The following is a 26114-nucleotide window of genomic DNA, read 5'->3' as shown; positions in this document are numbered from 1 at the left end:
CCCCCCCACCCCTACCGGTTGGGCCCATGCGCCTGTCACGCTCTTGGCTGATCAGGTCACAGGATGAGTGACTTCCTGCCCGGCTGCCCCTGGGGCTCCAGACCCCAGAAACGGCCCTCGCTGTAAAACCTGAACCAACTGCCAAGTTGCCAAGCAGGGGAGTGACAGAGGAGGAGGCGGCCCCAGAGAGGCAACCCGGCCCCGACTGCAAAGGGGGTACCTTCAGGGTGGGGTTGGGGGAGCCCTTTGAGGGGGGCTCTCCACCTGGCCTGGCGGAGCAGAACCGAGCTTGAGAAGGTGCTTTCTGGAGTCAGACAGCAGCCACAGAGACCACACCCCCTCCTGTTCTTCACAGCATCCTGATGTGTGTGACCGAGCTATAGGCCAGCTGCTGGGGGCCAGGCCACGGTCTGCCCTGCTCTCCTGACCTCAGCACTGCTGACACTTGGGATGGGATCCTCCTCTGGGGTGGGGCCGTTGTTCTGTGCACTGTAGGGTGTTGAGCAGCATCCCTGGTCTCCACCCACCAGATGCCGGTAGCATCTGGGACAACGCAGAACATCCCCAGAGAGAGCTGAATTGCCCGAGTTGAGAAGCACTGCTGTGTACAGATGGAGGAAAAAGGGGTTTGCAGGGTCGGGTTGTCTGGGGCTCCCTCCTGTCATGAGGGTCCCCACGCGCACTGCAGGCGTTGATGGGCTCCCTGGCGAAGAAAACTGTCTTTCCAGGTTTAACCTCCTGTTCCCTCTAAGTTCAGCTTTTAAAGGGGTAAAGCCCATGGGGTAAAGCCACAGCTCTGAGAAAAGCAGACAGCAGATCTGTCTCCTCCTTTCCTTCCAGACCCTGCAGGGTGGTGTCTGAGCTGAGGACAGACCTGCTTTGTGGTAAAATGAGCTCCCACGAGAGAGCATGCCAAGTCCTGCATGTCCTAACTTCAAACAGATGGCAGAGGGGTGCCTGACACCGAGTGGGCTCCCTCCAGGGGCAAGTCCTAAGTCCCTGCAGTGCCTGTGTTCAGGGCCTCCGCAGAGACAGCCCAGAAATGCACATTTGCATCCAGAAGAGCCATAGTGGTCCCTTCTGAACTCGGGACAAGTCTCTGTGGCGATTTCTAAGGAAACAACCAGGCCTGGCGTCCTGGGGATAAGAGGGAATGTCTTCGGGATGTGAGGGCCCACCATCTCTCTGGTTCTGCGATTACCAGCGCGGGGCCTAGTGACCTCATGCGTCTGGTATGCAGTCTCAACACACTGCGACTTTTCAAAGCTGATCTAAAAATATCCGGTTGGTGCTATTATACGTCCCTTAGAGGAGGAGGAAATGCTGGCCTGGCACCCGAAGCCAGGGGAGCTATTGTGTAGCTGTTCCCGGGGCCGTGCACTGCCTCCAAGCACAAGGGTGGCTGGTGTGCCTGGTGGATCATGTGGGGTTGGGGATGGATGGAAGGGATGAAGCGGGACCTAGGTGCCAGCAGTGATGCGATATGATCTGGCACTGGGGCAGGCGTGGCCACATGCTCATGCTGTCTTCCCATCACGTCAGACGATCCACGGCTCTGGCAAAACGCTATTCGAGAGAGGCCTCTACTTTCTTTGAAATGCTTTTTTTCCCTTTTATAATATAAAAGACATGCTTCTAATATAAGCTGTACACTTGGAAAAAAAGATAGAACCATGCTAAAAGTTTACCTAACGAAAGGAAAAAACCATAAAGAGATGACCCATTAATTCAACCCCACCCCCAAGCACGGTTTCTAGGTAAAATGAACGAAGCAGCCGTACCCCGACTTCCTCAGATCATGTGCCCCCTCCAGGTGGCCCCCCCACCCTGACAAGGATGCCAAGAGCCAGGGGATGTCTGGCTGTCTGCTAACTGCCTCTGTCTTTGAGGTTCTTCTTTGGGGAGACTAAAAAAGGTTTTTTAAATCAAAGACGTCCAGGGTTGGGGACTTCCCTGATGGTCCAGTGGTTAAGAATCCGTCTTCCAATGCAGGTGACACCGGTTCAATCCCTGGTCGGGGAACTAAGATCCCACGTGCCGCGGGGCAACTAAGCCTGCGCGCCAGAACTAGAGAGAAGCCCGAGCACCTCAGTGAAGCGAAGAGCCTGTGCACAACGAAAGATTCTGCGCGCCGCAACTAAGACCCAACAGACCCCCCCACCCCCCCAAAAAAAGCCATCCAGGGTTGAGCAGCCTACATAGCCAGAAATTTCTAGACAGTACATTTTCTATCTAAACAGGATGGCTCTTCTCTCTGTTGGAATGAGCAATAAGTATTTTAGGAAGAACGGCGATATAACATCAAAGAATGACCTGTGATGTATACCAGCCCCACGCCAGGAGTGCTGCGGGCTTGTGACTCGATCCGTTGCTCGAATTCCTCTAAGGGACAGACCTGCCTTCCTCATTTCCGATGAGGAAACTGAGGCACAGAGAGGTCAACTGACCTCCCCGAAGTCTGCTCCTACCCCCAACTCACACCATGCCCGTAGCTGCTCAGTCCCTGGTCCAGGCTGGTTCTCAGAGCTGGGAGCCAGGTGAGCAGGCCTGAGACTTTTCGGGGCGTCTGCCTGCCCCGGCAGCCCGGCAGGTGGATTCCCGAGCCTTGAGTTCACACCTGGTCTCTTGTGCATCCCATATGAAAACCGGACAAGCCTTGAGACAGACTGCATTAAGGCAAACAGTGTTTTGCTTTCCGATTTCAAAACTGAAAAGCCCCATTGAATGAGCTCACCAAGGCAAATGTGCTTGCTATCTCCTGTGTTGACAGTTGACCCCAGAGAAGGGGTTTCCCTGGAGAAAAGTCCCTCAGCCTCACCTTGCACGGTGGTGGTCCTCCCAGCCAGGCGGAGGTGGCCTGAACTGGGATAACTCCTTTGCCCTCAGATACATCTGCAGCCGTCCTCACTTGCTGCGGTGGTTTCGTCTTGGTTGTGGGGTCGGCCTTCTGTTTTCCTGATCTAGCCGCAGGGACCTCCCTTCCCAAGTGTGTGGTGCTTTTGTACATGTGGTTTCATTCACTCACTTGACAACAGTGCTCATTCATTCACTTGACAACGGCTGTCGTTGTGTCTGGCACCATTGTAGCCTCAGAGAGCCCCCTCCCTGGTGGTGCTCCGACAGGGATGCCCCCTCCACGTCCACCTTGGCCATGGCTCAGATGTCATCACCTCCCGACACCCTGGAGGCTGCCCACTGCCTCTCATGACCTTGACACTGCCCCTCCCCCTGTGATGCCACATCTGGGCAGAGCCTCTGTTCCCCACCCCGGGACCACAAGCCATGCCATACAGGACTTCCAAATCTCGTGTCCAGTCAAGGCCAGAGAGGAGTGACCACTGTTGCCAGGAGAGGCTGCGAATGGTAAGAGAACGCTAGCAAATATTAGGCCACTGTGAAGCCTAAAAATGGGGCTGAAAGGGACACTGTCTCCTGCTCGCCGGCCTGCAGGAGCCCTCTTGTTCCAGCCCTGGGTGTGGGTGCAGAAAGGCAACACCCGAGGGTGACTGGGAACCAGCCCTGGCACGGCAGCCCCACCGCTGGAACTCGGGCTATTTTACTCTCCCAAGTGCTCTCCAAGTTCCAGGCGTACCTTTGTATGTGAGACAGCGCTCAGCCCATGCCCAGATCGTGTCCATCTGGGGACACAGGCGACTGTCGGGCCGCAGGAGAGCTGGGAGGCGTCCCATGGCCCGGGGCGCCCTGGAGATCTGCTCTGCTGTGTCTGCTGAGCAAACATCCCCAGGGGCACCCAGTCAGGCTGGGGCTCTCCTGTGTGGAAATGCCAGGAAAATAACCCCCAGGTGTGTGTGGGGTGGAGGGCTACTTCTAGTGAGAAGCCCAGGAGAACAGCTCTGCGTTGGCAGGGGATTCCGACAAATTAGTTCACTGCTCTTGAGTTTCAAGTTCCTCTCCTGTAAAATGAAGGGGTAAACCCCTGTCTTCTCAGGTTGTTTGAGGATGAAACGGGACCATCTGTGTGAACCAGGGGCGGGCCAACTTGTTCCATGAAGGGCCAGCTAATAAATATTTGGGGCTCTGCTGCAACAACTCAACTCTGCTGTGGGAGCGTGAAGCAGCCACAGACGACCCGTACATGAATGGACGTGGCCATGGGGAGGACACCTACATGATGCCCAGGATGGGGGGAATGCGGGGTGGGTGGCAGGCTTAGACATTGACCTCTACCAGGGTCAGCAAATTACGGCCAGCCACCTGTTTCTGTGTGGTCTGTGAGCTAAGAATGGTTGTCACACTTTTAAATGCTTGAAAAAAAAAATCTAAAGAATATGTATGTCACAACACATGAAAGTGATATGAAATTCGACTTGCAGCCACCATGAATAAAGTTCTGCTGGCGCACAGCCATGTCTGTTTACGGACGGTCTGTGTCTGCTTTTGGACTGTGGCAGAGTTGAGTCATGGTGGTGAAGACTGGTCCAGCAGAGCTGACAATACTGACCCGTGGGCCCTTTACAGGGTAGGTGTGCCAGCCACTGTTCTAGAGGCTCTCGGTTAAACGTCCCCTTCTCCCAAAGGGGGCCAGGGCAGTGCTGGGGCCAGGAGAAGACTCCAACACTCAGACATGCAAGGTGAGCAGGAGAGAGTGTGAGTGTTGCCTGGGCTGACTGGTCTCCCCCCAAAGCACAGTAGGGACACAGAGAAGCAGGACCAGGAAGCATGGAGGGCAGAATGGGCTAGTGGAGTCACAGGCTCAGAGGGGCTGTGTGGAGAGACAGAAAAGCTCCCTGGGGGCTGGGAGTGGAGGGGGTGGAAGGTGGGGAAGGGAAAAGCACGGCTGATGCGATTTCCACAGAGCTGCTGTGCAGAGAACAGATGGAGGGAGATGGATCCAGGGAGGGTGAGGACAAGGATGACGGTGGGAAGGGGGTGGCGATGACGGTGGCGAGAGGCGGTGGCTGTGGGGAGGAAGATGGGACCCCCGACCCCCTGCCAGCCCATGTAGGTGATAGCTGCAGCCACCGTGGGCCTGTGGATGCCGGGCAGGAAGTGGAGGAATCACCCCCAACCTCAAGGCTCCCCAAATCACAGATGAGGAAGTGGAAACGTTCCAGGGCCTGGCTGACATCCAGCCTTAGCCCGGGTTCTGTTCTCTTCCTGTTGCCCACGGGGCTTGGGACACCTGGCAGGCTGGATGGACAGACAGACGGGCGGATGGAGGCACGTAGAGAGAGCTGAGTGCTGACAGGACATAAGACTCACCCCACCTCCGTGCCCCCAGTTTATAACAGGCTCTGTTACTCTCATCCGGAAGGGCACTGACTGTCAGCCACAGACGGACAGAAACGCTGAAAACAAGGGCTCCTGGGGCCAGAACAAGGCCCTTTGAAATGAACAGATTCCTACCAGGGGCTGAAGTTTCATGGTAAACTGTGCCGTGGAGTGAGTGGCGGGGAGGTGGGGTGATCGAATCTTAGAAAAACAAAGAAATCCAGTATGAAACAAGTTATTGTATCTCATACTTCACTGAATTTTGGTTTAGGTTATAAATGAAACCACATGTAGATCACAGAAAGAATAAAGAACAAATTAAGCTTTGATGGGGGAGGGTCTTGCTTGGTTCTTACTGTACCAAAAATATTTGAGGGATTCATCAAGATCCCTGAGGGCTCATCTTATCCATTTGATACCCAAGTCATTCTCTTTGGGGTTTACTTGGTTCTTTTTCTCAGGTTTTAGAGTTGGGAAATTAATTCGCTTACTTTCATTTGTTCATATTTATGGATATAACGTGTTTACGGCTACGAATTGCCCTCTCATTACTGCTTTAAACACATCTCATGGATTCTGATAATACACAGTTTTGGTCACTGATTTTCAGAAAACCCACAATTTTGGTTTTTAACTTCCCCTTCATCCAAGACTTAACAGAAGACTAGTTTTTATTTCTTTTTTTTTTTTTTGCGGTATGCGGGTCTCTCCTGTTGCGGAGCACAGGCTCTGGACGCGCAGGCTCAGCAGCCATGGCTCACGGGCCCAGCCGCTCTGCGGCATGTGGGATCTTCCCAGACCGGGGCACGAACCCGTGTCCCCTGCATCGGCAGGCGGACTCTCAACCACTGTGCCACCAGGGAAGCCCAAGGCTAGTTTTTCTTAAAAAAATTTTTTTTTCCATATGGAAGGGCTTTAAAAAAGTTAATTTCTAGTTTTATTGCATTGTTAAGAGCACTGACTATAATATTTCCCATTTTGGAAATTCTAGATGCTTTCTCTGTGACCTGATATAGGGATGAGTTTTGTGAACATTCCATGAATACTTAAGACTTATTCTCATATTGGAGTGAAGGGTTTGCAACACGGCCACAAGATCTGGCTAAATGTGTCGTTTGGGCATCTTACATCCCTGTTTATTTGCTGTCCACTCAACGAGCCTTATGTTATGTGTTTGCAACTATTTCTCCCAGTATCTTTTATAATTTCTGCTTTGTAAAAGCAGCTGCTGTGTTGTATGATGCATAGATGTTGACAACTATTATACCTTGAGAGTAAATTGAGGATTTGGGCATTATGATGAATATTCTTCATCATGTGATGTTCAGAGGCCTGAGCTCTACCTTTTACACATCACAACTGCAGCTGTGTTCTATCCTGTTTCTATCTGCCTGATATATCTGTGCCTGTCCCTTTACTTTTAGCTTCCTGAACTACTTTGGTTTAGTTGTGTCTTGTTCATAAAGCATGGAGTTGAACTTTGCTTTGTGAGTCAAGCTGAAAATTCTCTCCGTTTAGGCAGAATGAACCTGTTTAGATTTAGCAACACGATGGACTCATTCCCTTCTGAAATTCAGGCTTCCATCACTAGCTCTCTTCCCCATCTGCTGCTTGTGAGTGTGGCTGAGTAACTATAAGTCAGAGCAATTCTCCAGGTCACTTTTGATGACTTCCTGAAATCATGCACCTTTTGCAAGATTTTTCAACCTCACTTTGCAACTGATTTGGTTTGCATTTGTGTGGTGGGACGCATCTGGGACTAGGCCTGGCGGACTGGAAGGAGCCATACTTAGGCTGAGCCAAGTGGGGAGTGTGAGTGGAGGGCTTGTTCCATAAGTGGTGGCTCATTATGGAAGGTTTCATTTTAGGATGATGTTTGTTTTCCTACACAAATCCCAAACTGCATGGTGCTGATGATGAGAACAGCAAGGACTTCTGATACTTTCCATGCAGCAAAACTAAGCATTGGCATACGTGAGGAAAGTTGAGCTTCCAGGGGTGGGCTGGAGGGACAGTCTGTGGTCTCCAGAGCTCCCTCTACCCTCCCTACAGGTGCTGTAGCCTCTCTCCAAACTCTTGGGGAGAGGGATGCCCCTTGGGGCCCCAGGCTCCCCTTGGGCCCACCCTCCATACCTGGGGTGAGCAAACCTGTCATCCTGGGGCTCCCCTGATTACAACAGTGGGGAAGGAGAGTCAGAATTGTCAAGATTCCCCCGCCCCCACCATGAGTCACCACTACCTTGCTGCTCTGGTAGGTTACGGTGAGAGAGAGAAAAGGTTGAGAATCCAAGTATGAGCTGTGGGGATTTGTTAAAGATACAGACTTGGGGGCTTCCCTGGTGGTGCAGTGGTTGAGAGCCCACCTGCCAATGCAGGGGATGCGGGTTCGTGCCCCGGTCCGGGAAGATCCCACGTGCCGCAGAGCGGCTGGGCCCGTGAGCCATGGCCGCTGAGCCTGCGCGTCCGGAGCCTGTGCTCCGCAACGGGAGAGGCCGCAGCAGTGAGAGGCCCGCGTACCGCAAACAACAACAACAACAACAAAAACATACAAATGATACAGACTTGGGCCTCAACCCAGACTTGCAGAATTTCTGGAAAGGCTAAGGAGTCAAAATTCCTAAACCAGAGCCTGCGGCTATTCTGATTCCTGGAAGGGTGAGAACTATTGCCCTAGGGTTTATTATGAGAGTGAAGTACCTCTGGGGAGAAATAAAGCAAGAGGATGTCTACTTACACCCCTCCCTCTTTCTTGAACACCTGGAGTAGGGGTCTTGATAGTCTACAGTGGGACAGAGCAAAGAGCTTCGTGCTCAGTATACTTAGTTTAATTAGACAGCTTTCCTCACGCTTAGCCCCAAGAGACAGGAAACTTTCATATTCCAGGGTTTCACCGAGATCAGCCACTCCCCACCAGTACCCCAACCCCAGATGGGTCCAATTCACATCCTGACTGCCACTCGGTAGCCTTGCTCAGCCAGGCACTGTAAGGTGGAGGGGAGAGGGAGAAGAAATCAGGCCCCCGTGATGATGAAGGAACAGGCGCAGGAAGAAAAATCATTGCCCAGAGCCACCTCTCAGCTGTGATTCCTCACAGCCCCAAGAAGCAAGGGATTATCTAGGAAACTGGGCTCAGTGGCTTGGCCCCAGTCCTGACAAGAGGTTGTGCTTTGTTCTGACGCAGGCCTGGCTGAGAAGCCAGTACCGTGGACACCACCCCGGCTGCTGGACACTGTCACCTGTACACACCAGCGGGGCCATCAGCTGGAGCCCGGGCAGTGGCAGGAAATATTTCAGAGGAAGAGACAACAGGATATGGTGATAGCGAGTATGCAGGTGATAGAGGAAAGCACCAAAGACCAGTGGTGGTGGCTCAGCCGACCGAAATGAGAAGTAGGAGAGGGCAGAGGTGCGTGGGGTCAAAGTTCAGTTTGCCAGGACCTTACCTGAGATTTGCATCTCATGGATGTGGTGGGATTTTGTCTAAGTGTGTGTGTGTGTGTGTGTGTGTGTGTGTGGTTGGGGGGGGGGGGGGGTCCACAGACTATGCCCCACAGGCCAAATCTGGCTTGATACCTTTCTTTTCTTTAATAACTTTTAAATTTTAGCACAGTTTTAGATTTACAAGAAACTTCTAAGAATATTACAGAGAACTCCCAAGTACCCCACACTCAGTTTCCCCTACTGTTAATATTATGGTGGCACATTTGTCACAACGAACAAATGAACCAATATTGACTGATATATTATTATTAAACTAAGTTAGCATTTCATTCGGATGTTCTCATTTCCCCGCCTAATGTCCCCTTTTCTGTCCCAGGATCCCACGTTACATTCGGTCCTCACATCTCCTTGACGGCTCCACGCCAGGTTTCTCGGACTCGTTTTTTGAGACCTTGACAGTTTTAAGGAGGACACGTTGAGTATATTGTAAGATGTCCTTCAATCTGGGTATCTTTGATGCTTCTCTCCCACTGCCTGTTTTTGCAAATAAAGTTTTACTGGCAAACGACCCCACCCGTTTGTTTACGTATTGCTTTTGCTCTACGATACAGAGTGAGTAGCTGTGAGCTAAGTAGTGACAGAGACTGCGTGGCACTAAAATCTGGAAATGCTAATTAGTGTGGCCTTTTTCAGAAACAGTTTGCAGATCCCTGGTATAAACTACCACGTCAGGGCTTAAGCTTAAACTGCTTGATCCAGGATACACTCCACGGGAGCAGCCACTGCAAACCCGCTCTGGCCAATTTCATTGTCACTCAACCTTGGGGGAGGGTTTTGCCAATTAGCATAATGAATGTTCCACTTCGAATATTCATGGATGGAACTGGTGATGTTCAAGACAAGTGGCTGGATGAAACATTCTGGAGGCACTTCCCACACTTGCTTGAGAAATTCCACCTAAGAGGGCCTGTTCCGTAGGGATGGGGCTCAGGTCTGACTTCAAGCCAGTCCCACGTCCTGCTGCTGGATCAGGGGCTGGGGTGAGGCCCTGGGAGATGGAGCTCAGGTACCCCTGGGGCCACCCCAGAGGCCAGAGCTGATAGGACCGGCTCTAGAATGGCTAGGCTCCTGTCTGCCCACTGCAAGATAGATGTGAAGGAATCCGAGGGGTGGATGTCGTGGGACCTGACGGGGAGCGTTCCAGATATGTACAGCCCGCTCTGCATTTCTGTTTTAATTGTGCTAAAATTCATATAACATAAAATTCACCATTTTAACGTACGATTCAGTGGCATTTGACATGTTCGCTACGTTGTGCAACTGTCACCTCTATCAAGTTCCAGAACATTTCATCACCCCAAAAGGAAACGCTGTCCCCGAGAGCAGCCACTCCCCATCCCCCCTCCTCCAGACCCCGGCAACCACTAATCTGCTTTCTGTCTCCTTGGATTTGCCTGTTCCGGACACTTCATGTGGATGGGATCATAAATATGTGGACTTCTGTGTCTGGCTTCTTTCACTCAGTGCAACATTTTCGAGGTTCATCCACGTTGTAGCATGTGTCAGTGTTTCTTCTTCATGGCTGAGTGATCTCCACTGTATCTACTCTTTGAAAAGGGACAGTAGGAGCAATGGCCAGGCCTGCCTTGGTGGGTTACTCCATCTTCCTTGGGTCTGGGGAAGCCACGGCTGGTGCTGATCTGAGTCTAGGAGGATCACTGGGTCCAAAGGCCCTTTGATGTCCCCAGTGCTCTGGCGTAAAGTGCTTCCAGCCACCTCTTTTTCAGGTGGATGCGAACCTCCCTCCGACCTTCCATCACAGGCCTGCCCCAGCCTTCGTTTCTCTTGTGGGGGGCCTCTCCTTGGCACCCCCCATCTTCTTTATGGGGCAGCTCTGGAACGGGTGCAGAAGGCTGCCCATGCACGGGAGGGCTGGATCCCCATGAGGTGTCCCTCCAACCTCAGCATTGCCAGGACCTCATCCCAGGGCACACTCACTCCCTGCTCTGTTATAGCTGAAATCTGGGGCTGCTAAGCTAGACTAGCTCCTGCAGGAAACAAGTGGGCCCTGAACACCAAAGGGCCCCTCAGAGCCTCAGGGTGTGGGGCAGGGAGCCACACTGTGCTGGTTCTGTGCTAGGACTCTGCTGGCCTTGTGACCTTCTAGAGCTCTCCTCTGCCTCTCCCAGGAGGCTTCGGGGTGGCCTTTAGATGATGACACAGGTGGGTGCAGCATGTGTAAAGGCCCTGGGGCAGGAGAGATCAGCAGGCAGAGCAGAGAGGTCAACTTGCTGTAGGTCACACAGCACATGCACTGTTGAGTCGGGCTTCCTGGCAGAGGTGGCTCTTGGCCCAGAGGACCTGGAGGTGGTAAATTCCAAGGGGAGGGACACAGTCACATGCTGAGGGGAAAGAACTGGTCCAGGCACTTTGGCAGAACTGGAGAAGTTCCCTCTGGGGCTTCAGGTCCTTGTAATCTTCTCTCTCCCCCTCCCCACAGCCTCACCAATATTCACACCTCCAGTAAGCAGCTCTGTCCCTGCAGTGGCTCCTGGATCCACACAGCTCCCTGCAGACTCTGTCCAGAGCCCCAGGCCTGATTTTCAACTGTACGTCTTAAAGGCCCCTAAACTAGAGCGGGTTTCTCGGCCTCAGCACTACTGGCATTTGGGGACGTACCATCCTTTGCAGAGGGGCTGTTCTGTGCACCGTAGGATGTTGAGCAGCATCCTTGGCCAACCAGAAAAACATCTCCAGACGTTTCCAAATGTCCCCTGATGGCAGAATCACCCCTGGCTAAGAACCGAGCGTAATTCAAAAAGATACACGCACCCCTACGTCCATAGCAGCACTATTCACAATAGCCCAAACCTGAAACAACCTATTTCCAAATGTCCCCTGATGGCAGAATCACCCCTGGCTAAGAACCGAGCGTAATTCAAAAAGATACACGCACCCCTACGTCCATAGCAGCACTATTCACAATAGCCCAAACCTGGAAACAACCTAAATGTCCATTGACAGATGAATGGATAAAGAAGATGTGGTACATATATACAATGGAATACTACTCAGCCATAAAAAAGAAAAAATAATGCCATTTGCAGCAACATGGATGCAACTAGAGATTATCATACTAAGTGAAGTAAGTCACAAAGAGAAAGAGAAATACCATATGCTATCACTTATATGTGGAATCTAAAATATAGCACAAATGAACCTGTCTACAAAACAGAAACAGACTCACAGACATAAAGAACAGGCTTGTGGTTGCCAAGGGGGAGGGGGGTGGGGGAGGGAAAGGCTGGGAGTTTGGGATTAGCAGATGTAAACTATTATATACAGGATGAATAAACAACAAGGTCCTACTGTAGAGCGAACTATATTCAATATCCTGTGATAAACCATAATGGAAAAGAATATGAAAAAAAAGAACATATGTATGTGTATAACTGAGTCACTCTGCTGTACAGCAGAGATTGGCACAGCATTGTAAATCAACTACACTTCAATTAAAAAAATTTTTTTTTAAAAACTGGCTGCCCTGGAGATCCCTGGCCCCTCAGGAAGGGCTAAGTGGAAGCGTGTAAATACTCACAGGTTGCTGTGACTTACTCTCTATTAAAGGGGTGAGGATACCATCTAGCGTATCCTGATAGCTCACACCATGGAAGGCTTTGGGTCCGGGCGCCTGACCATTGCCAGCGGGTGGCTATTTCCCCCTCCACCCAGGAGGAGCCGGTCTACAGCCATGAGCTGGGGTCGCAGGGCTGGTCAGTGGCTGGGCGGTTGACCGAGAGCCTTGGGCTTGACCCCTCGGCCTTTCCAAAAGACAGATCACTTCTGGGCCTCAGGTAACTGAGGTCTTGCTGGGCCTGGCCTCGGGAACTGGCTGCGGCCAGCAGCGACTGAATGACACAGAAGGAAACTTCCAGAGGGAAACTCCCCAGTGATGCTGGGGACAGGGCCCTGAAGCCACTCCATCCTGGATAATCGCTAGGAAACAAATAGGCTGCCAGGCCCTGTGGCCACTCGACGCCCGGCTGCATCCCTGCCCCAAACAGCGAGGCAGATGTACCTGATAGATGATGGCTGGACATCCCCACCCACCACCCAGCCCTGGTGCAGCAAAGTGCCCAGAATACTCTGAAAGGGCAGTGGCCATGGCAGGGATGTCCTGGGCCCAGAGCTATGCTTTGCCTTTTAATCAACTCTTTTTGCAAATTCCAAGGAAGCCTTTCTGGTTGCTTAAAATACACCCATAATTTCACTTTTCTCTTAGATGCAATGTTCCCAAAAATATAACTTCCACTTTGGTCTAAAATAGGCTTAGATTACTGCAATGCGTCAGGCTCTGCCCTTTTAGGCAGCAGGCCAGAAAGGCAGCCTCGCGGGTCTGCAGGGCACGGGAGGGGCAGAGAATGCTGGTGGGCCACGGCTTCCAGGTGGCCGTCCCCTCCCTAACATTTCCAGGGTCCCCTTGATCAAAGGCCTAGGCACTCACGGCTGTAGGGCACCCCGATCCCCTCCACACCCCCAAAGACAACCTCTTACTCTTCTGTACCCCCATCCTGCTCTGGTGTGGCCCTACTTCTCAGCTGCACAGTCTCTGGGCTATCTGTCACTCTGCCCCTGTTCCCTCCTTCCGATCCACGTGGCGCCTTGTAGCAGCTCCCACCATTTTCCACATCTTGTAACATCCTTGTGGTAAGCTGGGAACACCCATGCCTGCTAATACGTACTAAGCACCAGTGGTGGCAACATAGCCACCCCAACCCCAGGCTACGAGAAGCCTGTCCTAATGTTCATCTCCCTGGCTGAATTATCCCTCTGCCGTGAGCTCCAGCGCATCCTCCTGGGCACACATCTGGCACCCCAGATGGTAGCTTCCTCCAGGGGTGCTGTGGCCCTGAGTGTGCACCTCTGGCTTGGCCCCATCAGCCCCAGCGAGTTCATGCTGCCTCTCCTGACAGCTTGTGGAGGGAGGGTCCACGGGTTGGGGGGCGGGGAGGATGCAGGTGGTCTTAGGGCCCAGGGTGCGGCTGGAAACCCTTCGAGGGCCCCTCCTGGATATGCGAGATTGGGAGGGGCCCACACACAGATCCCACTACCCCCAGCCAGAGCTCACACACCCTGGCTGCACAAGCGCTCCCAGCTGCCTGTGGAACACAGAGCGCTTGAGCAGGAGAGGGAGAGCTGAAAGGTGAACTTATGAGATGAACTTCTGGGACATCTACATCCAAGTCCTTCTTTTCTGACCCTTCAAGACCGCTTTCAGACTCCCCTGTAGATAGCTGTGTATTTATGAATATATGAATACACATGTGGCACAGACCAATGCAGAAAATTTGAGCTGGTGACAGGAGCCATCTGGAACGAGGGTGGGAACCTGGTTTCCTTATGTTTGGGAGGGGAGAGCAGAGCAGAAGACAGAAGTGTGCATAGAGAAAGTAACTGGAATGTTCTAGCATGGTCCATGTGCACAAAGTACAAGGGGTCGGCAAACCTTTCCTGTAATGAGCCAGGGGTTCAATATTTTTGGCTCTGGGGGCCATACAGTGTCTCTGTCACAACTGCCCCACTCTGCCTTGAGAGCCACCACAGACAATATGTAAATGAGCAGGTGTGGCTGAGTATTAATAAAACTTTACGCGTAGAAACAAGCAGATTTAACCTGTGGGCTGTAGTGGGCCAATCCCTGGTACAGGCAAAAAGAAATTATACTTCAAATAGGGGAAAAGATACTAAAAAAATGAACCGTTATCTGAACAAAGCAAAGCAAAGCACCAAGGTGCAACCAAAAGCTATAACAAAATAATGTCACAATTTTACCAAAGTGGGGTGGATAACCACACATGTTCCCCGGCAGCAAAAACCACCATGGCAAGCCCTGGTTTGTTTCCTGTTGGGGAGACACTTAAAGAAGAGCTGAACCACAGTCAGCACCTGGCGTGAGGTTCAGAAAGTCACCCCGCAGGAGGACGGGGTGGAGGGGATGACAAAATTCCAGTGCATAGGAACCAGCACGAACTGCACCCAAAATCCGCTAAATCTCTTTCATGACGTTCGCCTGTAAGAAAATCCGCAGGGAGTGTGGGACTTCTCAGCTCTGGGTGTTACCACGTGAGTGACTGCTTTTTTTTTTTGTACTGATGAGCAGCTTTTCGAATAACACTTGAAGATTTCGCCCCAAGTGTGCTTGGAAGACCAAACTTGGATGGAAAACCTGACCCTTACATCCGAACATACTTTGTTGTTGGTGAGAAAGACGTGAGGTTTCTGGTGGTGGGTGGGCAGTGGCCGTTCTCCTGGCCATGGCTGGCCACAGGGCAGGAAAAAGCACCAGCCACCCGTTCCCGGAAACGAAGCAGATCACCAGCCAGAAACTGCATCCCCACCCGCCACCCACCCCTTGTTAAGCTGGTGAGACAGAACTGAGCACAGCTGGGTTGACGTGTAAGTAAAACAGCACGATGTTAACCCCCAAATTTGAACCTATTTGGGTACAGGACATCTGTAACACTGAAATCATTCTTTGCCTGCAGTCGGCCTAAAAATTCTTCTCAACTGGAGTGATTCTTCCCCTCAGGGGACACTTGGTGACGTCTGGGGACATTTATAATTGTCCTGACTGAGAGAGGGGGTGCTACTGGCATCTGGTGGGTGGAGGCCAGGGATGCTGCTTAATACCCCACAGTGCACGGGATGGTCCCCACCCCAGAGAAGGATCTGGCCCCAGGTGTCAGCAGCGTGGAAGCACTGCCTTGGCCCCTCTGTGTTTCTGTCTGCAAGGCCTGAAGCTGACCCCACACGAGGCCTCATTCACCCTGTCATCCTCCGTGGGATCGGCCCTCCTACTGTCCCCCTCCTACCCTGGATTCCAGCCTCAGCTCTTGCCTGCCCTCGGGCTGCTCTGCCAAACCAGGGCCCCCCAACGACTTCCCCAAACATCCTGGGGAAGCCACTTGGGGCACAGAAGCAGCCAGAAATTCGATTCCTCCCTCCCTGCAGCTGCCCTGGTGGGACAACCCTCCAAGGCTCTCAGTGATCAGCCTCCAGGCCCCACGGCACCCTCTCCATCCCTGCCTGTCTTCCTCTAACGCTCATTCTCCCGGGAGCCCACCCTGGCCTGGCTCTCACTCCCCTCCTTCCCCTGCATAGATTGTTGACTCTGATGTTCACAGTGCCGACCTTCCAGCCACCCGGCCTCGAGAACAGCCCAGGTCCAGCTGAGCCTTGACCACTGGCTAGGGGTCGGGGGATGTCTGGCTGGCACATCTCTCCCTGGAGCACCCCATGCTGCTGCCCGACTCTCCTGAGCCTAATCCCGCTGCCTCCCCACCCAGCTGCCTGCTGATGCCCGACTTTCCCATCAACAGACCAGAGAAACACCCCAAAACGCAAAGCAGACACAATCTGGGCCTCTGGGGCCCTAGGACCCTGGAGACAGACAGACAAGCCCCAGATAAAGGCTCCCAGCCCAGATACCCCTCTTGCTGTGAATGCCCCGGCCCCCTTTGCGGGTTGGGCGTGGGGGTAGGGGTGCGACATCGGTAACTTGCCTCCTTCTGACCTGATCCAGAGCCTCCTCCCTGCTGGGGCCCATGCCCCCAAAATGTTCCCCAGAGGCCTGTCCGTGGCCCCATGCCCTTTTCTCAACATTCACTCCTCCCGGCAAACTTACCTCCTCCCGTAGCTAATGAGCAAGGCTGGGAGGTGCCCCAGCTTGCCGCTTGCTCCTGCGTGACCGGACAACCTCTAAGGCCTGACAAGGCTGGGGTCAAGGGGGTCTTTGTGCTGCCGGCGCATCCCTTGGATGAAGCACCCCAGACCACAGTCCTCGCAAGCGTCCGGGGAGCAGATCCCGACAGCGCTGTGCAGCCAGCTCTGAGCCCGCCACCTTCTACCCCCTGGACTCTGTCTGCTCTGATACCTCGGCTCAGGGAGCCCGCTCTGCTTTCCGAGGCTTCGGGTGGCTTGCGCCACACACGCGCTTCTCACTGCTCCCGAACGCCAGCCCCCTCCTGGCCACCAGCCCCTTCGCAGGTGTGGCAGCCCCATGTAGATGGATGACACAGATGGACGGACCTAGGTGTGTCTGCCCGCCCCCGGCCAGCCCTTGGCACGACCGGGAGGCCCGCACACCCAGAGCAGGCTGCTGGCCAGGCCTCCGCTCTCCTTCCCGGCTCAGCTCAAGAGTCTCCAGTGGGATCACCTCCACTTCTGCCCCACACCCCCCACCCTCCCATTGTTGATGGAGGGGGACACTGATGGGGGGGCGCCGGCCTGGCTGGGGCAGGGAGGGGGTCAGGACTGAGGAGAAAACTCAACTGCAGAGTCAGCCATACAAAGGATTGAAATCCTGAGAAAACTGGGGAGAGGTAAAAAAAAATGTGGTCTTATCCATACAGTGGACTATTAGCCAGAAGAAGGAATGAAGCATTGACACACGCTACAGTGTGCATGAACCTGGAAAAAACCAAGCTGAGTGCCAGGAGCCAGACACAAAAGGCCACATCTTGTGTGATCCCATGATATGTCCAGAACAGGCAAACCCACAGAGGCAGAAAGCAGATCAGTGGTTGTCAGGGGCAGGGGGAAGGGCGACAGGGAATGACTGCTAATGGGGTCTCCTTTTGAGGGTGATGAAAATGTTCTAGTACTAGACAGAGGTGAGGGTTGCACAACATTGTGAATCTGCTAAAAAATACTGAATTATTCATTCGAAATGGGTGAATTATACCTCAACAAACCTCTTAAACAGAAAACCTAACTGCAGAGGCACATCCCTGGTTCTGGAACCTTGTGTCACACCGGCTGAGTGGCTTTGCCCGTGTGTCCCCAGTGATGGGCAGAGACTGGCCCATCCTCACCCTGTGGGAGGGAAAGACATGTTCTGGGCAGGTGTCCCTGCAGGTAAAGGTCAAGGTGAATGATGGCATGTTGGTTCAGGGTGACCTGCTTGGGTAGGCCGGCCAGTGCTGACAGAGGGTAGTGGGAACAGACCCAGTGGCCTGAGGGCTGGGCGGAGACTGGGGGAGCCTGGGGTCATGTGACACTGGGTCTGTGGGGCCCTCAGTGGGGACTGGTGCTCAGGACCAAGGCCGGCACACATCCCAGTCCCAGGACAGGCTCCTTCAGGGCCCCTGAGGTGGGTCAGGGGCAGCAGAGATCTCCAGGACACCCTCGGTCCCACGCCTTGCTGTCCCGGTCACCAGCCTCCTGTGGGTATGCCAGGCAGCTCGGGGTGCCACCATCTCCCAGCCTTCTCTCTCTGCATGGGCCAGGCCACAGTAGCTACATGGAGGTCCTGAAACCTCGGCCTCTGGCCGTTTGGGAAAATGGCCCAGCCAGCAAGGATCCTCGTTTCATTTCTGCTTTCGAAATTAAAACCCTGTGCGCGTTGGCAAATGTCAGTGGCGTGTGTTACAGTTCAGGAAGGACAAAGAGAACCCTGGCCTAAGCATCCTCCACCCTCAGCCCTGATGCCGAGGCAGAGGGACACGTCCTGGGTGGGCTTTGTGGCCAGCCCGGTGGCTGATGCCAGGGCAGCTGCATCACAATGTCGCCAGGTTCTCAGAGGGCGCCCGGCATGGGTAACGGACCCCAGACTGCACTGCCCTGGTGGGCCTGCCTGCACCTTCAGTATTTCTGACCTAAGGCAACACTCCCGCACAAATGTCGCGTTTCTGGGGGTGGTTCAGGGGGCAGGCTGCAAGGTGGCCGAGTGACATCGTGTGAAACAGTGACAGTAACAGTTAACTGCAGCGGGCGGGCAGATCAGCTGATTGGGACCGGCTTTCCACAGTGCCGCCTTCCTGTTTTCTGGTCAAAATTGCACAGCAAGTTTGCAACCCCTGCCTGGGGGGGCGCCCGGCGACACCCAAACCTCAAAACAACTCAACTTCTCCTTTCAGGGAGCTGAGAAAAAGTCCCGATAGGCTTCCTGCGGCCCCAGCCGAGCTGAGAGTGAAAATCTTTCATGAATGTGCAGAGGGGTACTGTGAACTTAGGCTCAGGCTGGGTTCTAACGGTGGTCTGGCTGTGGCTGCCTGCAGTGTGGCCTGGGGTACCCAGACTGTACTGGGTCGACTTGTGTCCCTCAAAAAGATATGTCCAAGTTCTGATCTCTGGAACCTGTGAGTGGGACCTTCTTTGGAAATAGGGTCTTTGCAGATGGAATTAAAGTAAGGATCTTGAGGTGAGATCATCTTGGATTTGGGGTAGGCCCTAAATCCAATGACGGTGTTCTTGTGAGAGAAAGGAGATTCGAGATACAGAGGCAGACGGGGAGAAGGCCATATGGACACAGAGACAGAGCCTGGAGTGATGAGGCCACAAGCCAAGGAATGCCAAAGGGTTGCTGGTAGCCACCAGAAACAAGGAGAGAGACACGGGATGGATTCTCCATTGGAGCCTCCAGAAGGAGCCAGCCCTGCCTACACCTTGATTTCAGACTTCCGGCCCCCAGAACTGTGAGGGAATAAATTCCTGTTGTTTTAAGCCCTCCACCTCCACCCTCTCCCATTGATAGTACTGTGTGATGGCAGCCCCAGGACATTTGCACACCAGCACACCTCTCTGGGGCTCTGTTTTCTCGTCTTTAAAATGAGCAGAGCTGTTGTGAGTCCTCAGAGAGATGATGGATGAAGACTGTGGCACCCAAAGCCTGACACACAGTGGGCCCAAAGGCACGGTAGCTAATTATTCCTGTTGTTAGAAAGTAACTCTCAAGTTAGCTCAGAATGGTTGGGACTTACTTACGGACAATTTCTAAATCATCAACACTTGAAAGAAACGGTGACTGGGTCTTGTGGGATTACAAGCTGTGACTAAGGCAGCTGTTCTCACCCAGGGGAGATTCTGCTCCCAGGGGACACTTGGTGATGTCTGGGGACATTTTTCGGTTGTTGCCACTGGGGGGAGGGGATGCTACTGGCATCAGGTGGGTGGAGGCCAGGGGTGCTGCTCAATACCCCACAGCGTACACGATGGCCCCCAGCCCAGAGACTGACCCGGCCCCAAACGTCAGTGGTGCTCTAGCTGCAAAGCCTGGCTCTAAACTAAAACAACCCTCTCCCTTTTCCAAATGGTCGCCTCAGGAAGCACATTTATGGCTGTGACGTGGATCTGGCTCAAGCCTGTTTTGGAAGCTGGCATGGGCACCGCCCTCCAGCAGCTCCTAACCCCGGGGGAAATTTGGCCTTGCCGGCTCACACTGCTGAGGCTCGAGGGAGGCAGCCAGGCAAGGTCAGAGGCATCTGACTCATGGGGTGCAGACACCCGCCACGGAGGTGACTAACGGCCCTCGTAGAATGTGCCAGAATCCTTCGGGGCAACGGCAGGGGAGAAGCATGGAGGCCAGCAGGAGGATGGATGGGCCCCCAGGATCACCAGTGGTGGCCCTTGGGGAAGAAGACACAAGACATGTCCAGCTGTCACTCGGCGGGGGACTGCTGCGGGCTGACTTGTGTCCCCCCCGCAAAAGGCTCGTCTATATTGACCTGACGCTGGAACCTGTGAACGTGGCCTGATGTGGAAATGGGTCTTTGCTGACGTAATTAGTTAGGATGAGGTCATCCTGGATTGGGGCGGCCGCTAAAACCAATGTTGACTGGTGTCTTTACAGGAAGAGAAGGCAATATGATGACAGAGGCTGGGATTGGAGCGACACAAGCCAAGGAGCGCCTGCCTGGAGCCCCCAGAAGTGGGAAGAGGCAAGAAAGCATCTGCCCCTAGAGCCTTTGGAGGGAGTGTGGCCTGGCCCACACCTAGACTTCAGACTTCAGGCCTCCAGAACTGTGAGAGAGAGTAAATTCCTCTCTTTGACGCCACTCAGTCTGTGGTACTTTGTTAGGGCAGCACCAGGAACCTCATCCCGGTGCCCTGGATGGTCCTCAGATAGAAAAGGAAGCTGCACCGCGGGGCCAAACCTGCCTCCTTGCTGTGTTGCACTAAAACCTTGGGGCTCGGCATCCTCATCAAACCTTGTCACACCCACCTGCCTGCCCGGTTCTGTGAAGGGTGAAGGGCCCACTTGGCAAAATGCCCCACTCGGTAAATGCTGGGTCCGTCCTCTTGTTCCTGTCCCCGATTTCTAAAGTCACTCAGTGCCTGCATTGTTTTATCCCGTCCTAGAGCACCTGTTATGGGCCCCGGCCATTGCTGGGAGGACAGTGGGGCCATTGGTGGTTTCACGGCAGCTGAGTTCCAGAGCTGGGATGGAGCCAGACTGAACCTGGGACACCCTCCATAGCTCCCATATCACACAGTGCCCACCCCGTGATCCTGCAAGGCCCTGAATGATCTGCTGTCACCTCCATGTCCCCATCGCCTCCTGTTCTGCCCCTTGCTCACCCCACTCCGGCTCCTTCCCGTGCCCCCCAGGGCCCCTGACTTTCTTCAACACGCCAGGCACGGTCCAGCTTCCCGGCTTTGTGCACTGGCCGTGTCCCCCTCCCAGACGCTGCATCACTCACCCCACCCGCTTCCGGGCCCGGCTCAGCATCACTTTCTCGCCTCCTGCCCCCTAACCCCTTCTTCTGCGAGCCCGCCCACTGTTCTTATCGGCTCTTAGCTCACATGCGAGGCCGCTGTTTCTCTTGCTGCCTGCCTCCTTGTCACCAGGCGGCAGCTCCCTGTGGGCAGGCCTCTGTGTCGATTTTGGCCACCGCATAGCCCAATGCCAAGAATGGTGCCTGCAGGCGGAATATTTGCAGAATGAGTGGACGATTAGAGGAGAAAACGCATGCAGGGTACACAGCACTGAAAAGAAAAGCGTCCATTCTGCGGCCGGATCACTAGGTAGTCTTTGAAATGCTTGCGCAAAATATGACAATGAATCTTTACATTACATGTACAGGAGAAGACAGATATAGGCCATGCGTGCTGGCACGGGGCCAGGCTGGACAGCCCCAGCTAATTTCTTGCTCATGATCTCAGAGATCATCAGAGAGGAAGAGGAACTGAAGTGTATTCAGCCGGCACAGCCCAGATGGGATTTCAGTGAATTTCAGCAAGAAGCTGGAGGTCAATGCTTCAGGGAGGGTGGGACCCCTGAACCTACCCCTGCTCCCACCCCACCCCGAGCCTACTCCTTGGACAGAGGGTCTGGGGTCCTGCGGATGGACGGACTGCAGCACATCCAGCGGGTGTTACTCAGCAACATGAAGATACGAGGTCTCGAGCCGAGAAAAGACGCAGAGGAACCTTAGTACTAGTATTTAGTACTAAGTGAAAGAAGCCGGTCTGAAAAGACTACAGACGGTATGATTCCAGCCATCCAGCATCCTGGAAAAGGCAAAACTACGGAGACAGTAAAAGGATCAGTGGTTTCCGGGAGCTGGAGGGAGGGAAGGGGATGAACAGGCAGAACACAGGGGATTTTCAGGGCAGTGGAACTATTCTGTGTGAACTCAGGGTGGATACGTGACATTGTGCATTTGTCCAAACCCGTAGCAGGTGCAACACTGAGTGAATCCTAATGTACACTGTGGACTTTAGTTAATAATGATGTGTTGATACTGGCTCACCAATTGTTTTTTGTTTTTTTTTAAAAAAAACCTGTTTCTTTTCAAGAAATAACACGCCATTTTTTTTTTTTGCAGTACGCGGGCCTCTCACTGTTGTGGCCTCTCCCATTGCAGAGCGCAGGCTCCGGACGCGCAGGCTCAGTGGCCATGGCTCACGGGCCCAGCCGCTCCGCGGCACGTGGGATCTTCCCGGACCGGGGTGGCCTCTCCCGTTGCGGAGCACAGGCTCTGGACGCGCAGGCTCAGCGGCCATGGCTCACGGGCCCAGCCGCTCTGCGGCATGTGGGTTCTTCCGGGACCGGGGCACGAACCCGTGTCCCCTGCATTGGCAGGTGGACTCTCAACCACTGCGCCACCAGGGGAGCCCTCACCAATTGTTAACAAATACAACATGTTAATGACAGGGGGAAGAGCAGAAGTGGCAGGAGAATACGGGAACTCTCTGTACTGTCTGTTCAGTATTTCTATAAACCTAAAACAGCTCAAAGAAATAGAGTGATTTATGTCATTATATTTAATAAAATTTAACTATTTAAGTTACATACTTAAAATCATTTAATCACTGCAAAATCTTATTAAAAGCAGAAAGAAAGCAAGCAGAGTCTTAGACCCCAAACCCAGAGGCGCACACCCCAGGCCCATACGCGGCCCTGGCCCTCACCAGGTGACGACCGTTAAGTTATGTTCTGAGACGTGGATGCATCTTGTCCTAAGACCCTGAGAGTGAGTGATCACTGCGATCACTTCCACTGCCCGCATGTCCAGAAGGCTCACCCACAGTGACACATCCGTGACTCCTGTGGGGTCTGGCCAATGGGAACACTGGAGAGGGCGCAGGAAGCTGGGGCATTTCCTCCCCTGCTGACTCTTTGGCACTGCCAAGAAGCCCCTCCTCTAGCCCGTCCCCAGCCCCCAGGTCTGAACTCACCTTGCTGGCTTCCTTTTACCCCACGGTCCCACTCCCTGCCAGAAACACCCCGCCATGAACTATTCAGTTTGGACACGCCATCCTTTTCTTTCTGGGACCCGGAGTGCAGACTGCCGCCCCTCCAGACATTGCGAGTACATTAAGAGGACATCAAGGCATTGATCAGGCCTTGTTATTTTCTCTATTCTAATGCTTTGATACCTGGGGCCTGGCTGACCCTAGAGGGACTGCCCCCGCCAGGGCTGGCTGAGTCCTAGAGAGAGCAAAGGACTCTCCTACAAACACGCCTTCCAAATACAAACCATCCACTCCAGAGCCTACACCCGCCCCCCACCATCATCACGTTCTCACACTCAGGGCTACTCTCTCCCTGCCCTGATTACCCCAGGGCCAAGTACCAGGCAACCAGGGCCGCCTTTATGCTCCCAAACTCTGAAATTATTCAAACTAGCCACCCTAAGCCTGCTTACCCTGCCTCACCGGACCCTTCCCGTGAAAACCACGACAGACTCCTGCCTACATCCTCCCCTGGCTCCTGTTGCCTCCTGCAGAGCCCTGGTGCCTCCCTGTGTGGCCCTGCATGGAATGCCAAGCCTCATGTTTCTGGAAAACGTGAGTGTAACTGTTTCCTCCATGGCCGTCATCTGAATGATAACCAAACCTAGGTGTTAAGGCCCCTCCGCCAAGCGGTCCCGCTCACCTCCAGCACCGGACCAGCACCGAGGATGGTCCTCTCGACGCCGCTGGCGTAGCCCTTCTGGCTCAGGGCGGTGAGGCAGTGGATCAGGAAGTTGGTGCTCTGCGTCTTGCCGGAGCCGCTCTCGCCTGAGATGACGATGCACTGGTTGACGTGCTTCCGGAGCATGGCGTAGTAGGCGACGTCGGCCAGCGCGAACACGTGTGGCTCCAGCTTGCCCAGCTGCTGGTTCTCGTACATCTTCACGTACTTGGGGTTGTAGATGGGGAGGAACTTGAAGGGGTTGATGGCCACGAGGATGCTCCCGGCATACGTGTAGATCTTCTGCTGCAGGAAGCGGTGTTTGAGGTTCTTCAGGAGGTTCTCCTCGGTCAGTTCGGGGAGGTTGCACAGGTCATCAAAGTCCGCCTGCGGCCGGGGCAGGAGGCCACGCTCCACCAGGCGCCGGGTGGCTGTGGCCTGGGACACGAGCTGCATGTGCACGTACTTGATGGTCCCGTCTGCGTTGCGCTCCTGCAGCAGGAAGTAGTAGCCGTCCTCCTGGGGGTGCTCGTCCTGTGCCCGCCGTGGCCACAGCAGCACACGGTGCACAGGCGAGTCGTTGGCATCCAGCACCCACTCCTCCCCGCCCGTCTCCTTGACCTCCACCAGAACGTAGCGCTTGCTGCCGTCCAGCTGCAGGCTGGTGATGGCGTCCTGGATGACGTCGGACGTGGTGCTGTCCTTGGTGGCTGTCACGCGGCACGAGGCCTGGCACGGGGTCTGGCTCTCGCTGGTGGCCAGCTGCGGGTAGATATGCAGGTGGTAGGCCGCCTGCCCCCGGTGGCCGGAGCTGCCCGCCTCTTTCACACTCATCCTGCCGGCGGCCTGGCCTCAGCATGCCTCCCGGGCTCGGGGCGCGTGTCCTGGAGCTGGAAGGGAGGTGGTGGCAAAATCAGAAGGGCGAGGGTGGGGGTCGGGGGACACTGACATTCACCTCCGGACAGACAGCCTCAGACCCATGGCCTGAATCCGTGGGCTCTCCTGAAAAGCCAGAAGCGCCGAAGAGCCTTATCTGTCCTTAAACGTGACACTCACCTAAGGTCTGTGGCTCCTGCAGAGCGACATCACCAGGCCCCTCCTGCCAAGATCAAACCCTTCCCCTGGAGTTTGCTCCATCCCAGGCCCCGTCCCTCCCCACCAGCCTCTCAACCCTCAAGTCCAATGGCCACAACCATCTCAGAGCTCAGCCCTTCCTGGACTCTCCTCTCTGACAAAACCTCCCCTGGCAGATCCCTAAGTGGATGAAGACGCGGCCCCATGGGCCTTGGTTATGTCTCCAAAACACATGAGGAAGGTTGCGAGAGGAAGCTTGGGATGAGCAAGACTGAACCTGCCCCGAAACTCAGGGACCTCGAAACCCCCGGGTACCTGAAACCCCACTGAGGAGGATGAAATCAGGGAGGGCCCCCAAAAACTCGCTCGAGAGAACCGCTCAGAGTGCATTTGCTTCCAGAACCCACAACCCCATTCCAATCATGACAAGAACATCAGCCCCAAATTGGGGGCGTCCTGTGGGACGCCCAGCAGTCCTCCCCAAGATTGTGAAGGTCATGAGCAACAAGGAAAGACCAAGGAGTCATCCCAGGCAGAGGAAACTGGGGAGACATGATGACTCAATGTAACAGGGTTCCCTGGACAAAATGCATTTGCTCCTAAAGACATTTCGGGAAAGAGAGAAAAGGCAGCCAATGCTGGCAACAGCTCATTTTGTGTCTTGGAGCAAAAGGCAGAAAGGCAGTGTGGGTCACGTGGGGGCCCACTGTGTGCCACCCAAGCGTGACTGAAGATACAAAGATGAACGAGACCTTGGCTCAAAGCCCAGCGGGAGAAGCTAATATGCAAACAAATGTGAGAGAATATCAACCATGAGCGTGAGAAGTTACTGTTCCCAAGAGCCAGAGAAGGCTTTAGGGGAATGGTAACATCTAAGAGGGGTTCTGAGGGATGAAGAGGAGTTCACAACGAAGCTCTGCCCATTCATGTACAAACTGTCCACAGCTGCCTTCGTTATATCAGCATAAGTGAATAGTCATGACACAGATTAGTAACCTTAAGACCTGGAAAGTTGAACATACTTATTTTCCAGTCTTTTATAGAAACAGTATGCAGACCTCTGCCCTGGACAGAAGCGTGACTCAGAGGCTGAGACGATCTGGGTTCTGGGAAACTGAGTCCCACAGCAGTGTTAGGAGGGTGGGGGACGGGTGAGGCTGAACAAAACCAGACGTTATGAAGCTGCTAC

General features: G+C 53.9%; 1 protein-coding gene across 1 annotated transcript in view; it reads right to left on the bottom strand.

Annotated features, from left to right (window-relative positions):
* The window catches only part of MYO9B (myosin IXB), a 72152-nt gene extending 47467 nt beyond the window's left edge, over positions 1 to 24685 (bottom strand). The window contains exon 1 of the mRNA XM_007461000.1: positions 23834 to 24685. Within this exon, the coding sequence (XP_007461062.1) occupies positions 23834 to 24685 (852 nt within the window). The remainder of the gene's footprint in view (positions 1 to 23833) is intronic.
* Positions 24686 to 26114: the final 1429 nt, after the last annotated feature.

The sequence above is a fragment of the Lipotes vexillifer genome, unplaced genomic scaffold, assembly GCF_000442215.2.
Source record: "Lipotes vexillifer unplaced genomic scaffold, Lipotes_vexillifer_v1.1 scaffold469, whole genome shotgun sequence".
Classification (NCBI taxonomy): Eukaryota; Metazoa; Chordata; class Mammalia; order Artiodactyla; family Lipotidae; genus Lipotes; species Lipotes vexillifer.
The sequence above is the reverse complement of the archived record's forward strand: the minus strand, read 5'-3'. Positions and strand labels throughout refer to the sequence as shown.